Genomic DNA, 17379 nt, shown 5'->3' on the forward strand with positions numbered 1-17379 from the left:
ATCTTTTGTCCTCATTATGTTGCAGGGGGTACCAGACCTCACAGCTTTTGTCTCTAGATGGTGGTTTTTGAAGCAGGGTGTGTGTACTCCCAGAAGTGCTGCAGATAATCCATTGTGGTACTGGAGGAAAAGACTTTTTTACCATTCAAAAACATTTAAATGCCAATTTCTATTTTTGTGCTATTATATATAATTTCTATAATATATTTAGTACTATGTGTATATGATTTGTAAATAAATACTGTGGGATTGTTTACTCTTAAATTTTTAATAAATAAGGGCACATGATCAATATGTGCTTTGAGACCACTGCTCTAGAGCACCTTGTTCATTTGGAGAGCTGTGTGAATATTTCATTTGTTATGAGTAAAATACACATGTGACCCTCTAAGTAGGTCTAAATCTGTGGCATGTAATAAGAATCCAATCAGCTACTATAGAACAGGCTCGATTGATTTCTAGCTGTGCCTATTCATGCAGCACTTGCCTCATCCTTTGCAATTAAGACACAGTGGAAGCTGTGGGTAGGATTTTGTGACTCCTGCTGTCTCATAAGGATTTCATGTCACAAAACACACATGGAGCCTATTGGTTTTGGTATTCAGCCTGTAACTGGCTGAAGCAGTGATCTGGTCTTACACATGGAAGTGCTGAATGTGCGAGGAGAGCTTCCCATCTTTTCTTTACATAAACCTGAAGCATCAGGGATGTGTCATGTGGCGACCTTATCCAGTTTCTGCACTGAAAATGAGCACTCCCAATTCAATATATGTTATTCCTACAAGTTGCTTTTTGGTTTGTTTGTTTGTTTCAAATTCTCATGGGAGAGTTTTTCTGAAGGTGATGTGTTAGCACACATTAGCAAAATGCCACACGATGCAAAGGCCATGAATAACATGCAGAATGCAAAGGAAAAGGTAGCAGTGAAGTTCTGAATGACAGTGAAGCTTTGTCCTGGCAAGCATTGCAGCAGCTCATTTGAAAACAAGGCACACTCCCATCTTCCTGTTTTTACCTCTTTTTCTCTTGTTCTCACACGGCGGTCTGCATGGAACGAAGTCTGTGCTCTTGTCTGCAGAATGCCAGCAATTCAGTTCGCCCTTCCCGTAAGAACGTCGCAGCCCCGCTTCGACTGGGCTTGTTCCAGCGGCGCATTGCCACCTGACGGCCACGGTGTGGTGCTGCACGGCGGTCTCTGATGCTGCCGGGCTTCCAAGGGACTTTTCAAAGGAAGTAGCCAAGACGTTTGCCAAGGGAGGAGGTGGAGTCACCGACCCTGGAAGTGTTCAAGGGATATTTAGATGTTGAGGGTCATGGTTTAGTGAGAGCTATTGGTGATAGGTGGACAGCTGGACTGGATGGTCTTGTAAGTCTTTCCAAATCTTTGTGATTCTATGATTCTAAGACTTCACTTTTTCCTGTGTTATATGCTTATTTTCTTATGATGAATATCCTGTTTTCCTGAATGTGTGGCAGGAGAGCAGTCATTTTAATATTTGCAACATGAAAAACCCTTTTCATCCCTAATTACTCTATTTCTAGCTCTTCCTCGGAGACAGAATGCTGGAATCCTTTACTCCACATTTGCCTCTTCCTTCTCTGGGCCTTCTGCATTATCACTCACAGTCATTCAGAGAGGTGGTGACCTTAAGCCTCTCAGCACTTGTGCCAGATTTTTGGATAGTTTGCACAATTACCAAGTGCCACACTGTTGTTTCAGGTGGCAGATTGGACAGACACTCATCACAAAGGCTGCAGTCATGTATTTCATCTGTCAAGAGCAGTGGTTATATTCTCCACTGTATGCTTCCAACAGTGGTTTGAGCAACTCTGTCTTAGCCTCCCCACTGGAAACTGTGGCTTCCAACACTTCCAGATCCCTAATTGGCACAGGAGTTTATCCTTCCACTCAGGACTCTTCTCCCACTTACAGTTCAGTGCCCATCAAAGAATGACTAACAGACAAACAGAACTAGAGTTAATCGACATTGGGTTTGGGCTATATCTTGCAATACCATGTCAAAATGTATATGTTCATATGTTCATTTAGGCAAAATGAGTTCTGCAAAACTCATAGTCCTTTGAAAACTGTAACATATCTATTTTGTTTGATCCTTTTAAAACTTGAGTTTAATAACCTTTTCAGTATCTCACGGGATAAGAGCATCCAACTCATCCATCATCCTAGGTCTGGAGCTTAAGAGGAGAAGGAAAACACTGCTATTTGCAGTGGGAAGATGCCATCTCCATTTAAAAAGACAAGATCCTACAACAGAGTGCTACAGAGTTCACAGCTCAGCTAGACACAGCATCTCACATGGAAGAGAGATGTTGGCTCTTGCAGGGGATCACAGGGTCTTTGAGCCAGTCAAGACTCATCTGATATGCCCAGAGAAGCAGGGGCCTACAGCTTCTACTGAATTTGAGCTGTGTCTGTTTGTTTTTTCTGTTCTTCAAGTATTGATTTCTGACTTGTTACTTTACAAAAAGAATACAGTAACATTTTGTTTCCTTAAAAAACGGTCAGATTTGTCTCAGGTAATGCTCATATTGAAATCTTGTACTATTTTGTCAGTCAGTGTTGCTTTCTTCTCTTGTCCATACTACTCTCCTCAGCCTCACAGAGATGGGTTTAACCAGCAACCCCTGGCTTCCTTTAAAGTTGTCTACCAAGTAGAGATGGATCTGAATATTCATTAATTCAAATGTGAAAGCAGGCAACATTTATGGAATAGGTTTACACCGAGCCCAGTATAAATATTTCAAGGAAAATATTATTATTATTATTATTATTATTATTATTTAGAATTTAAGTATCTTCTATTCACTTCTCTGCAACAGAGTCTTTCTTGTTGTTGTGTGTTGTTATTTTATTTTTTTAAGGGGGAAATCTAGAGCATTGCTAATAGCAGTGAAATTGTGAATGAAGATGAATATGAAAGTTAGCTCAAAAAAGCAGTGGCAGGCAAGGAAGCCAGAGAAATGATTGAGATAGGTGCTGAAAAAAATGACAGGAAGAGCCATGAGATTCTTGGTGCCTTGTCTTATGGAATGCTGTGTGTTCAAGGTCAGGAAGGATGCAGTGGGTCTCCTGGAATTTGAAACTACTAGCAATATGGATTGGCTGCTCGAGAGGAGCAGGGCATGTCCTTCTGGTAGAAGACTGAGGTTTACAAAGTCCCAGAGATGACACATCAATGGAATTAAGTGCTGTTATTCATCAAAGCCTGCAATGCTATAACTATGAGGAACTTGCTGAAACTAGAAAGAGATTAGCAGAAAGACTGCGAAGGAAAGGAATTTTTACATACATAGAGTTGTGAACATCTCAGGCTTTCTGTAACAGGATGTGGACCAGAGTTATAAAGCAGGATTAGAAGAATGCTAGGGCAGTGACTAGTAAAGGAATGTAATGGAGCACATCCTCCAGCACCTGTTGTGGCCTTTCATTATCTTTCCAGTTCATTCCTGCCAGAGATGATGGTGCATTTCAGACAACTCTCTGCCACTTTGGTCATGTATGCTCCATTTCACCTGGATCCCAGGAGTTGATATTGTTGTCCAAGTCAATCCCGTACGTCATCTCTACCACAGTTAGTTACCTCATGTATTGGATACATTTCTCCATGGTGGTCCATTTGCCCAGGTCAAATATCAAGTCTTCCCTAAAGGGACATCTTTCTTTCACAGCTGACAAGAGTCCTTGCCATAGAGTGAAAGACTGTATCCCTTTTCCAATGCTTTGTTAGTGTCACTTTCCCTAGAAAGAGGTCCCAGCTGCTTGTTTTCACTGACTGCTAAGTCCAGGCTACTGGTCCCACTATCCCAGCACCAGAGCAGTCAGGTGGCAATGTGCTTGTCTGGCTGACATCTGTAATCTTTTTGCAAATCTCACAGCTCATTCAGTGTTGTGACTTGAGTGGTTTCTGTTTCTCCCTCCTCTGCAGGGCCCATAAGAAGGGTTAGAGTAACTGCAGGGTCTGTCAAAAAGGTCTGAGCAACTGCAGGACTTGTCACAGGGGTTGGATCAGCTGCAGAGTCTGTTGTGACAGCTGGAGCAGCCATAGAGCCTACCACAGGACCTAGAGGAGCCACAAGACCTGTAGCAGGAGTTGGAGGAACTTCACTGGGGTGAAGTGACACAACTCATTATTTAGTCTGGCAATGAGATATGCAAGGACACTAATGGTACACCTGCCCAGAAATCTGCCCTAGGGGTAGCACCAGGGTCTGAGCAGAGAATTTGATCATTTCCAATATGTTCTACCTCTGGTAATTCCTTTTGAATTTTCAGGTTTCCTTTTTAAATATAGAAAAGCAGTGTTCTTCCATTTAATTGTTGCACTGAGAAACTACATCCTGTAACCATGGCATTATGTTGATAAAAAATATTTCTTCCTGCCAAATGAAGAGTCAAAATACTACTCTACCATTTGACTGACCTAGCGCCAACTGCACTGAAAATTCTTCAGGTTGGCAGCATTTTTATTTATTTATTTATTTTTAATCTTGTTAATGTAGAATTGCAGTGATTATTTAACATGCTTTTTATACCTTTTTTACTTTATGCATTTTATAAGATGGGAAGTGATAGCATGAGTAATTTCAGATAGCATACTCTTTACTCTGTTTAGAAGGTAGGATCTTGTGGTTCAATAACGAATACAGGGTTCTACAATTCAATATTTATTTTTCAGATCCATGTATACTTTGTTTTCAGCACCTAGCATCTGCATGTTACATTGTCAGCTTATAGAGAAATCCAAGTGTGCTCTCAGTAGAGCCAGCCTCACACAACACTGAAGGTGCTCACACGCTGCTTCCACAGGAGGGCAGTGTACAAACACAACAGGGCAGTGTACAAGCACAGCTTGGAAACCCCTTAGCGCAGCATTTATATTGATATCAGCTTTCCAGTTCAATTGGCAAACCAATTTAATGCATGATATCAAATTAATCCTATTTTGTAGTTAATATATTAGATATTAATTTTTAGTTGATTTGTCCTTATAATTGCATTCCTCTTAAGTTTATGCCTTCTGGTATATTTCACCTGTGTCCACTGATGTGATGTGCTTTGCTATCACAGTCATAAATAAATACTCTGGGATGCTGGCCCAGCATGCCAAATTCATGTAGTAGATAAGCACTGAAGCTAAAAAGAGGAAAGACTGAATGTGTGGATATGAATCCAGCTGAGAATTCCCCACATGACACTCTCTCCAGCATGGAGGATTGTAAGTACTACTGCAGTTTCTACAGATCCACCTCTTGCAGCAAATGAAGACAAGCCTCAGGCATCCCCTTCACAGTGTCCCAGTCCCACTCACCAAAGCATAGTGAGTTAGAGATACCATCTGTTAACTATCACCCCATGACTGTTAGATCTGACTCTCACACCACCCACCTGAAAAGGAACTTCCACATCTTTCAGACTTTTGCATGAACAAAATTTCTCTCAGCAAAAGTGGGATCTATGTCTCTCCTCCCCATGTGGACACTCTTACTTCAGGGAAAAAAAAAAAAAAAAAAAAAAAAAAAAAAAGCCTTTCTGAACACATTTTATTCCCATTGTCCTTTTGGCTGTCACTTGAATCTACAAGAGGCAAGCTTGGTAACAAAGTACCTGGGAATAATTTTATGTCTTATTTTCTACATAATAATAATCTGTTTTAAAATGTTGTGGATTTGCACAATTACAGCTCTAGATCAGCTGTGCTCTGTGCTTAGTTGGATGTCATCTGTTTGCAAACAAGATCATGTTTTCTTCCATGAAGAACTGACAGTTTCAGCAATGTTTAATCAACCAGTACTGACCTTTCTTCTCAAATGACAGAAATTCATTTTCAATAAATGTTTAACCACTGATTTCTAGGGGAAAAGTTCAAAACGTGTACAGACTACTTCTAATCCTATATTAGTTTTACATTCACATAGCATGATTGCTGTAGGAGTTCTCATGTGTTTTAGGATGTAAGATGAATTGTTCTGCAGTCCAAGAATCTTCTGACACTTGCATTCTCTCCCTTTTTCTGACTCCCATTTTGCTTCTGTTATTTACACTGTGTTTTGAGGGAAATGGTGGATGGAGCCACTGTCCATCATATCTGAAAGGTCATGGCAGTCTGATGAAGTTCCCACTGACTAGAAAAGGGGAAACATAGCCCCCATTTTCAGTGAGGGGAAAAAAAAAAGAACTGGGGAACAATAGACCAGCCAGTCTCACCTCAGTGCCTGGCAGGATCATGAAGCAAATCATCCTGAAGGCCCTACTAAGGCACATGGAAAATAAAGATGAGGTGATTGCTTGTAACCAACATGGCATCACCAAGGGCAAGTCATGCCTGACAAACATGGTGGCCTTTTATGATGGAGTTAAAGCATCAGTGGATAAAGTAAGAACAACTGACATTATCCACCCGGACTTCTGCAAAGCGTAGATGGTCAGACTCAGAGAGTTGTAGTCAATGGCGAAGTATCCAAGTGGAGACCGGTGAGGAGTGGTATCCTAAGAAATCAGTTGGGACTGGTGTTATTTAACTTCTTTGTAGGCTATGGGACAGTGGGATCAAGTGCACCCTCAGCAAGTTTGCAGGTGCTTGGTATAAGCTGAGTGGTGCAGTTGAAATGCTAGAGGGATAAAATGCTATCCAGAGCTTGAGAAGTGGGCCCATGTCAACCTCATGAAGTTCAACAAGGCCACATGCAAGGTCCTGCACCCAGGTTTGGGCAGTCTCAAGCATAGATGCAGGTTGGGCCAAGAATGGCTTGAGAGCAGGCCTAAGGAGAAGGATTTGAGGATGTCAGTTGATGAGAGAGATTCAAGACGAGCCAGTAATGTGCACTTGCAGCCCAGAAGGGGAACTGTATCCTGGGTTGTACTAAGAGAATTGTGACTAGTAGGTTGAGGGAGGTGATTCTGCCCCTCTGCCCTCATGAGACCCCACCTGGAGTATTGTGTCCAGTATTGGAAACCCCAGCACTAGGACATGGAGTTCTTGGAGCAGGTCCAGAGGAGGGCCATGAAGATTATCAGAGGGCTGGAGCACTTCCCCTATGATGACAGGCTGAGAGAGCTGGGGCTGCTCAGTCTGGAGAAGAGAAGGCTCTGAGGAGACCTTATAGAGGCCTTCCAGTACCTGAAAGGGACCTACAGAGAGAGGGGGACTAGAGGGGATGGACTTTTTCTAAGGGCAGGTAGTGACAGGATGAGGGGAAATGGTTTTAAACTGGAAGAGGGTAGATTTAGAGTAGATATTAGGAAGAAATTCTGTACTATGAGGGTGGTCTAGAGGAAGGTATCCCTGCCTATAGCAAGGGGAGTTGAAATTAGGTGATCTTAAAGGTCTCTAACTCAACCCATTCTATGATTCTGTGATCTTTTGGCATTGCCTTAAGATATTTGAAAGTACTGACAAAGAGGCAAGAATTATGCCCATACTACAGCACTTGGTAAAATCACTAAGTTTTCTTTTAGCAAATGCATATTTGAGAATTGATCAGAATCACCTCAGGATATACCCACATTATAATTTAGACAGACAGCAGAAAAACTGAGCCAGATGTCTTGGGTAGATAGCCATTTCTCATAGTAGAGAACAAACTGTACAGTGCAGATTCTGTCTGAAAACTTGTGTGAAGGTTGGGCTTACAGCACTAAGCTTTACATTCTCACAAGTTGTCTGTCCTTGACTACTAGAACTTAAGACCAGTTTCTACAGATAACAGTATCACAGAAATGACCAATGTATGGGCATACTCTAGGACCGTGGACATGAAAATACGTTTTCCTGACTTGCTCACAGAAGCACTGAATGGCTCAGGTTGGAAAGGATCTTAAATAGCTCCGAGGCGCTGCACGGCTCCTACCGAAAGACCTGCCGTTGTCAGCCCCAGGGGCGGAGCGGGGGGTGGGCGGAACCGGGGGCGGGCGGAGCGGGGGGCGAGGTCCCACCCTCGGGAGTAAGTGAAGAGCCGGCGGCTGGACGGCGGTGCCTCTCGAACCGCGCCGGCAGCATGACGGACCGCTCCGCCTTCGACACCAATGTCATTACCATGACCCGCTTCGTGATGGAGGAGGGCCGGCGGGCGAAAGGCACCGGGGAGTTCACGCAGCTCCTCAACTCGCTCTGCACCGCCGTCAAGGCCATTTCCACTGCCGTGCGCAAGGCCGGCATCGCCAACCTGTGAGTGACACCCCTGCCCCGAGCAGGGGTCGGGGCTGCCAGCCGGGCGCTGCGGGAGGTGGGATGGCCGTAAGACATCGGGCTGCGCTGCCGTCCCTCCGCTCTTCCCACCTTCTTCTCGGGACCGCGGCAGCAACTCGGACAGCATCTTCTCCCAGGAGTAGTGGGCTGTATTACTTGCTTCTGGGTCCCTTTAGCAGACACTGCTGCTGATTGACCCTCACACAGACCTTCATCAATAAGGTGTGGGTGTTTTGAACCAGAAAACCAAAGGAGCAGGCTGAAAGGCATGTATCAATGGGTTACTGCTCACTGTAGTTAACAGCTCAGTACCAGAGCACCACTTTGTGCTATGTGGTACTATGTTAGTTTTTCTTTTTTCCACATCATTTTGTAGCACTGTGAGTCTGTGAGGATCTAAAGCAGACTGTGGCAGCCAACAGAGCTGACACCAAGGAGCGTTTGCTCCAGGAGCACCGAGAGGAAATCAGAACTCACAAGGTGTTAAAACAAAAGGAAAACTATTGTAGATAACTACTCAGTGATATAAATCACTGTACTGTTGATATAAGCTGCTTCATTACATAATGGAAGATGTAGCAGTGCCGTACTACGTACACACTATGTTGTGGAAAATGTATTATGGGTAAAGGCAATATAGAGTAGTATTTATTACAAAATGTATTTTTACTATCAGAAAGCTGAAAAGTTTAGTGAAGTTAATAAAATAGAAGCAGCTCCTGGAGACAATAAGGATATTCCACTTGACACATTTTTGAACTATTTTGCTCTGCCTTGACTCCTACTTTTATGTGATTGCCATCACTTTCTTATTGTTACATTCTAGCCCTTTCCAGCGTCTGCTCTTCTGACCACTGAGGACCGGGGCTTCCCACCCGCACCTTTGTTTGTTATGGCTGAGGTCCCATTCCTCATGTCTCCCTCTGCTGCTGTGCTAAGCCGCTGCAGGCTCTGAGTCTGTGCCCTGCGTCCCCCGCAGGCTGCATGCTGGGCACATCCTCTCCCAGCCCCAGCACTTTTGGGTGTGAAGGCTGTAGCTGCTGGTCACATTTGGAGCATAGCCCCTGCCTTCCTCTCCCAAGCTAGAGTTGGAGGTACAACACTCTCCAGAAACGCTTTCATACTTGCAGAAACAGAGGCAGACAAACACATAGAGTCATGACAGGTCCCTTGCATGCAGCACAGTGTATTTTTAGGTTCAGAATTATTGCAAAACACCTGAATTACCAGATTATTCAGACTGATCAGTGTATCGTGGCTGAAGTACGTTAGAGAAATCTCAATACGTACAGAGCTGGGTCTTGTTTTTCTCTGCTGAGTGCTGAACTTCCTGGTCCCTCTTCTGGATGCTTTCAACATTGCCTGTCACAAGGTCTCCCAGTACTTCCTGATGCCAGAGTAGTGCTGATTAGCTTGCAAGGCTTTATTTGTGTTTTGTGCCTGTGTTTCTCAGTTTTATTCCCAAAGAAATGTTTACCACTTAAAGTGAAAGGCTGAAAACACTGAACCATAAAATTGGTAATTTGTGTGAGCAAAGTATTTGTTTTGGAACTTGTACGTGGAACTATAACCAAGACCAAACTACACTGAGAAGTTATAATGTAACTATCACAGTCAGATTCACTTCCTAAGTATAAAGTTTCCAGAAAAATCTTAGCTCTTACAGTAAGCAGCTGTGACAGTGGAGATAGGATGGAGGGGCAACATTTAGGTCTTATAGTTAGTATAAAGTAATGTGGTTTTGTAATTCAGCTTTCACAGCCTTCTCTGGCTGTATGTGTCTATAATTCAGGGACTACTGAAAAATAATTCCCTCTTTTGTGTACTTCAGCTTCAGTGTCTTCTAGATTTTTCATGACACAGGTGATCCTTGCTAAGACCTTAGCAGGTTTTAGCAAGGATCCATTGGACAGCAAATAAAAGTCAGGTGCAAAAGCCTGGGAGTCGCTGATGGGTGTCTATCAGTACAGTTTCCTCTGCAGGATGTTGTACAAGCATAGACTTGTCAGAAATGGGCTGCTTTGGAGGCTGCAGTGCCCTCCTCTGACTGGTCGCTCTCTCCTTGCCTTGCCTTAGGTATGGGATTGCTGGTTCTACGAATGTGACAGGAGATCAGGTGAAGAAGCTGGACATCCTTTCCAACGATTTAGTGATTAACATGCTCAAGTCATCTTTCAGCACATGTGTTATTGTCTCAGAAGAAAACAAGGATGCTGTAATAGTTGAAGCTGACAGAAGGGTTGGTAACTTTGAAAATTCTCAGTACTCTATTTCAGACCAATCTTTACAACTCTATCTATTGAAATGTGGGAAATTGGATCTGGGCTAAAAATTCCAGAGAACATGTACTTTTCCATATAGACATATACAGTCTGCTTTCAGTTAGTTAGTTCTGTAGGTGCATGTGTTCTTCTGTCCCCACGTTTGTCCTGTCTGCTATTTCTGTTCCCAAGACTGGATTTTTAGATTTGTTTTCTCTGATGTTCCTCCCCACATTCTTTCTCCCCCCACTTTTTTTCCTAATTGTGGAGGAAGCGTTTTTCATGTTTCTTCCTCCTGATCTCTGGAGCTGCACTCTGAGTCTATCCAGCACTTTTGTAAAGGAGCTTTATCAGTAAAGCACTGACAACTTGCTGCAGATCAGATCTTCACTTCTCCAGTTTAGGCAAATTCTCCCAGATCTGAACAAATACGGTTACAGATCCTTGTGAGGATCACTGAGAGAGGCTTAATGTTAATGCTTTTTTTTTAAAAAAAAAATAAAAAATTAAAAAATTAAAAATGTGAGATAAAATGTCACTTCTCTCAGAATTTCCTCCCATATGATAGCAGAATATAGAATTTCTGGGTTTAAAAATGTTTCTGGTTTGCAGGATTGAAACTGAATGAGAAGCAAATATACAAACATATTTACTATATGTGATTATTAGTGATTGTGGACAACAAAGGGAAAAATGAGCTACATAGAAAGCATAGTGGAATCATCTGTTTTCCCTGTACTGGCAGTTTCCTTTGGCTGCAATAATCCTTAATACTGCCATAGTCAGAAACCACTCCTTTCTGGGGGAACAAGCACTCAGCCCACAGGGCAAAACCAGGAACTGGCTGCAGTAATTTCTGAGTGCCTGTCAATTTCTGAGCAGAAGGCTTGTTAAGCTGTTCAAAGCGTATAGATTCTGAATGTCAGGCCTTAGAGTCATTTTTATTCCCTCTAGTTTTAGCTCTTAATAAAAAGAAGATAGATCTTCTTGTCCTTTTCCTTAAAGTTCAGTTTCATTAGAGATGAGAAAATGTAGGCTAAATAGTAGATGTTAGAGGATGTCTATCAAAATGGATCAGCATTAACTTCTTATATGAAGCTAAACTGATTACTTAACTTTTTAAATAATGAATTAAAAACAAAAAACAAACAAACAAACAAAAAGTTGAATATGAGAACCAGCTTTGTTGTTTCATCATCTGTTAATTACTTTAAGGTTTCCCCAGATCCTACTTCAGCACCAATCACAGTTGTGATCAAGAATGAAATCCAGGTCGGAGCTCCTCCAGTTACAGAGTTCTGTTCCTTCATAATCTCCAAGAGCATTTTAATTTATTTTGATATGTGAATGTTTGAGAATATTTATCTACTGAATACTTTCATTTGTAGGAGGTAAGCAAATTACATTACTAATCTTACTGCTCCCCATTTTATATTTTCAGGGTAAATATATAGTTTGCATAGACCCTCTGGATGGATCATCTAACATTGACTGCCTTGTTTCCATTGGGACCATCTTTGGCATCTATAGAAAGGTAAAATGCTTTCCTATAGAATGGGAAAAAGTATTATTGTGCACCTTTGGATAAAATAGAATTGCACATGAAAATTTAATAAAATCTCACTAAATTTATTTGTGAAAGAGACTTTCTAGGACTGACAGTAAGTTAAATCTGCTGTTTCAGATGTCTGTATGAAAGATCTGTAAGTGATTTGCACTGCTGTCTTAGAATATGAACATTAGAAGAACATGGAAGCCTTGATGATATTTAATTAGTCAGCTAGAGGAGTCACCCCTTACAAACATAGCTGGTATTAAATTCATAAATAATTTCCTTGAGACAAATTGCCACGTGATTGGTATCTACGTGTGAAATGTGCTTTCAGGTTTTCTTTTTCTCTACACTAATAGTTATGTTAGCCTGAGGACAGGCTTCAAATATAAACCAGAGCTGAAATATGGCATGTGCATTTGAGTGTCTAATTCACTCTGAAAGGCAGAAACCTTGTCTGAAAAGCCTGAAATACTGGACTTACATGTCACAAGATGGGAAAAACAGTAAGTCGGATAAAAACACACCCAACTGTCTGTTTTAATCATCTTTTGTATGTTCTCACATCCCTCAAAGTAACTATTTTCCACTTCATTTTTTGATGAAGCAAAGGAAAATAAAAACAACCCTAGGCATTTTGCTCAGCTCTAAACTCCATGAGTCATTTTTCATTGCTTGCTTTTCAACTATGCCTTGGAGTTTTATTTCTAGCCATGTTCATCACCACCTACAAGGAGGTGTGCAGCTCTGTATTATCACCTTAATCCTTTCCTGTTTCCTGCATTCCAACAAGGCTTATATAAGAGCATTTCTAAATGAATGTGTTTGTCTCTTCCATGTAATTTGTGCACTATATGTAATGCATACGATAATAAAACACATCCATTAGGAATCCTAGTCGTAGGCTGTGCAAGCATTTGTGGCACGTGTTGCATGAATATGCAGAAGACATTCCTATCTCAGAGTCCAATAATACTACATACCAGATCTAAAAAATGAAGTAATTTTTTGTCCTCCTTATTCTAGGTATCCCCTGATGAACCTACTGGGAAAGATGCTTTACAGCCTGGGCGTAATCTTGTGGCAGCAGGTTATGCTCTCTATGGGAGTGCCACAATGCTGGTACTGGCTACTTCTGCTGGAGGTGTCAACTGTTTCATGCTTGATCCGGTGAGAATGTCTTCTGCTTGTTTGTTTACTAGGGATAACAAAGTACTGTCTGTAAGGACCCATTTGTTCATCAAAAAGGTCAAAGGTACAATTTTCAAATTAAAGCTGATGTGGAAAAACGAAGTACGTTCTGTATCCTGCTAAAACTAAGATCAAGAGATTTTTGCATTCCAACTGCCTGCCACAGTCAGTGATTCAGCAATGGGAAGACAGCTGAGTCAGTGAAGCAAATAAGCAGCGTGTGTCAAATAATGTGGCATTTAAAACAAGCTATTTTCTGCAGCGCAGAATGCAGCTGAGGTGGTTTTTCTGTTTTGTTTTTTTTTTTTCTTTTTCTTTTTCTTTCTTTTCTTTCTTTTTTCTTAATGCTAGCGCTTTAGTAAACTGTTGAAGCAGAGATTCTTAACTGACTTCTGTATTTTCAGATCTCGCCACGATGAGTAAAGGAGTAAGTGATGTGTGTGAATGTGTTAGACACTGTAGAACACGCTGATGTATAAGCTTTAAAATCAAAGACATACTGACAACAGCAGAAAGTAATTTGCTACAATAACCCATCTTTGTGTTACCAGTTAACCAGAATGCAGTACCTGCCTGTATTAAATTTTTAGAAACTGCAGCAGTCAAGAAGCAGGAAATATAATGTGGTGCTCCCTGTAAAATAAGAGCTTAATTAGCTGCATGTGTTTTTGTTTATTTTCAGATAGGAGACAGCTTAGAGCGTGTGTGAATGTTACTTTGTTTGATTTTAGCACTAACATAGAAATTTACATCATTAGAAACTAAATAGCCCAGCCCTTAGCTACAAAGATTGAATCTCTTGACTTCAGTCTTCTAGTTAGCCCAAGCTGGGACAAACTAGAATATATTAATGTCTATTTGGAAATGTTTGCACGTTATTTCATCTGGCACTCTCAGTTTCTGAGCTCTTCATTGCCATTCCTTTGTTATGAGTCTAGCAAAAGCATGGAGAGCTAAATAAATGAGTTTACAGACAAGACAAGAGCATTTTTATTTATTTATTTAACATAGAAAACTGAGAGAAAGCTGGGAATGGTAGTATGAAGAAGCTTGCATGACCCCAGGATTCCTGCTCTAAACTGTATCCAGACAGCAAATGCTGCCTTTTTTACGGATAATGAATTATTAAAGAAAGTACCAGCTCTAGTAATTATTTCCTGAACTGTGTATATGAAAGGCTTTCACTTTGTTGTTTTATCATTTATTTACATTGATGTATTATTTTTCTTTCTTATTTTTAGGCAATTGGAGAATTCATTTTGGTTGATAGGGATGTGAAAATCAAAAAGAAGGGGAATATCTACAGTCTCAATGAAGGCTATGCTAAATACTTTGATCCTGCAGTCACTGAGTATCTCAAGAAGAAGAAATTCCCTGAGGTAAAAAATCCAGTTTCAGAAAAGCTTTCTGATTACAAGTAGTTACTTAGTAGTTCCTGTTTTAACATCAGTCACTGCCTCATGCATGAAGTTCCAGAGCTTGTGGGGTTGTTGTTGTTTTTGTTTGTTTTTAAGTCTACTTAAGATGTATCCATGTGCGTAGGACTGCTAGTTAGAGCAGCTGCCCCTCAGCATTGTGCTCCACCTCTGCTTTTTCTTCCTTTTCTTCTTTATTTTTTGATCTTTCTATCTTAGTCAGGGGTCTGAGTAACTGTTCTGAGGTTAAAACTGGGCACTGAGTGGTAAAGTAGAGAGGAAGTTTCATCTGGTGATGAAGAAACATTTTCTACAGGCATTTCAGGTTGCAGCTGCCCCAGTGCAGTGTCTGATTAGATGGAGAAACTGAGCAGGGATGTTGGCCTTGTGCTCAGTGATAACATGGTCTGTGTCCACAGGGGCCTCTCATGTGAAAAGTTCATGTTGTTTCAAGGTCTGCTTTGTGGCCATGCAGATTCCTGGTACTGGAAGGCCTGAAGCTCTGAGGAATACCCGCAGAAACATGTCTATTCTTTTGCCTTCCTTCTGTCCTCATTGCATTTATTAGGTGGATAACAGTGTCAACATGTAGTACTGTTAAGTGTTCATCTCCACTCTCAGCTTTCTGAACAGTGACTGGTATTTTCTTCTGGTGACTTGAAGGTTTAAGGTGCTGTTTATTAAGATACTAAAACGATACTGGAAAGATACTATCTGCAGTGTATTGAGGAACAAATTTTAGTAGTCAAATTTAACTTTATTGACAAAAGAGCTGTAAAAACTGAAGCAAAAGGGTAAAATAATTACTAACAGTTGCTATTTTTTTTTTTAATTTTTTTTTTTTTTTTTTTTCTTCTTCTTCCTCATTACAACAGAATAAAAACCCAACATCAGCTTCCACTACTGCACTGATGGAGAGCTGGGTGGCATTTTCTGTTGCTGGTGCCACTGCTCATCCATTCTGAGATTTTTTCCATCTGTTCTGTTCCTTGGATTTTCCCAATTAGAAAATGAGGAAGAAACTGAATTTTTAACTTAAACTACTTGGAGTACTATGAACTGCAACAAGGAAGAGTTAGATGTTACAACCACTAAGAGGAAGAGGTTTTTTGTTTTAAAAAAAGATTAACCTGATGTGCTCAAAAGTTACATTTATTTGAATGTCTTTCTATAGGATGGCAGTTCACCATATGGTGGAAGGTACATAGGATCTATGGTGGCTGATGTACATCGCACACTGGTGTATGGAGGAATCTTTCTGTATCCTGCTAACTCCAAAAGTCCCAAAGGGAAGGTAAATCTGCATAAGTCCAATTACAGAAGATATTGCATTATATTGCAACATATGCAATATATGTAATGCATATTTTATATATATGCATTATATATGTAATGCAATGCAAATGCAAAGCTTGTATCTCTTATGTTTGCATGCTGTCACAGGAGACAGTAACCTATTGTCAGATACCAGTTTAGGGCTGCTTCTGGCCTTTGTCAACTGTACTGATTTTTCTTTATAATCACACATGTACAGATCAAGGATCATCAGTAGGGGATGTTTGTTTAAGCAGTCTTCTCCATACCATGTCTGCCCGAACCATGGTGTCCTATAGCTAAGTGGAAAAATTACAAAGCAAAATAAATGGCTCACACTATGCTGAGTTTCCTATTAAAATCTGAGATATCAGAAGCTTAAATGTAATGTGCTCCTTAAATGAAGCTCAGCTGAAAATAAAAACCTCTGTGTCTTTTTCTTAGTTGTGTTGCCTCATCTGGAGGAACCATGCTTGGCTGCTTCTGCAGGGCAACAGACAGTCCCTTGTGGAAAAGCATGCTCTTAGGGGCTGACAGGGTGACTATTTATTCAGAGAAGACCTTTCATCTGTTTTGTAACTGTCCATAAATTATTGCTTCAGGTTTCAGATAAGATGCAGTTACTCATTAGAGAAACCTAATGGCATACTCAGGGTCAGTGTTTTTCTTGCTACATGATCTGCTGCCTTGTTAAAGGCTGTGTCCTACATATGAGCTTTATCTATGTGTAAAGAGCACAAGGCAAACATGAACTATGGAAAAATAACTCAGACTGAGCAAATCCAGCATTCTTTCTGCATTGTTTACAGCAAAAATCTACACAATTCTGGAGTCAAATTTATATTAAATATCGCGTACTTCAAGTGTTGGTTGGCTTTAAGTCAATTGCCAGATATTTATGTGATTGTGAGCATTGTCTGGATTGACCATTGCCATTTTCATTTTTGTCTTACAGCTGAGACTGCTCTATGAATGCAATCCTATGGCTTTTGTTATTGAGAAAGCTGGGGGAATAGCAACAACAGGGCATCAGTCAATACTAGATATAGTGCCTGAGGATATCCACCAGAGAGTGCCTGTTGTCTTGGGATCTCCTGATGATGTGAAGGAGTACCTGGAAATTGTCAAAAAACATGCAGCTAAGTGAAGAAGGCCTGCTGCAGTCTCTATGCAAATGGGAAGGAATGCCTTAAAGCTAAACCAAAGAACATACTGCAAGTCTGAACTGTCAGGCCTTTGTAACAAGAAAGGGGATAAGCCACATTTTCATGATTTATTTTTTTTTTTTTTAAAGTACAGTTGTAATGTGAAACAAAAGGCATTAAAAGATTGCATTAAAAGAAGCTTTGAAAGAAAATGTTTGTGGTTTTGGTTTGGTTATTTGTTTGTTTTTCCATTTATCTTTTTTAATTTTGCACAGAAGTCACTGATGCTACAAG

General features: G+C 40.8%; 1 protein-coding gene across 2 annotated transcripts; it reads left to right on the top strand.

Moving 5' to 3' along the window:
• Window positions 1-7961: 7961 nt before the first annotated feature.
• Window positions 7962-17289, top strand: LOC140264176 (fructose-1,6-bisphosphatase 1). Of its 2 annotated transcripts, none has more exons than XM_072359729.1 (7): window positions 7962-8186; window positions 10284-10446; window positions 11910-12002; window positions 13047-13190; window positions 14453-14590; window positions 15801-15920; window positions 16896-17289. In XM_072359729.1, the coding sequence occupies exons 1-7, from the start codon at window positions 8017-8019 to the stop codon at window positions 17085-17087; spliced, it is 1020 nt and encodes a 339-aa protein (XP_072215830.1). In that variant the 5' UTR covers window positions 7962-8016; the 3' UTR covers window positions 17088-17289. The 2 variants fall into 2 exon arrangements, with proteins under 2 accessions (XP_072215830.1, XP_072215832.1); XM_072359731.1 differs by lacking the exon at window positions 16896-17289 and adding an exon at window positions 16385-16508.
• Window positions 17290-17379: the final 90 nt, after the last annotated feature.

The sequence above is a fragment of the Excalfactoria chinensis genome, chromosome Z, assembly GCF_039878825.1.
Source record: "Excalfactoria chinensis isolate bCotChi1 chromosome Z, bCotChi1.hap2, whole genome shotgun sequence".
NCBI lineage: Eukaryota > Metazoa > Chordata > Aves > Galliformes > Phasianidae > Excalfactoria > Excalfactoria chinensis.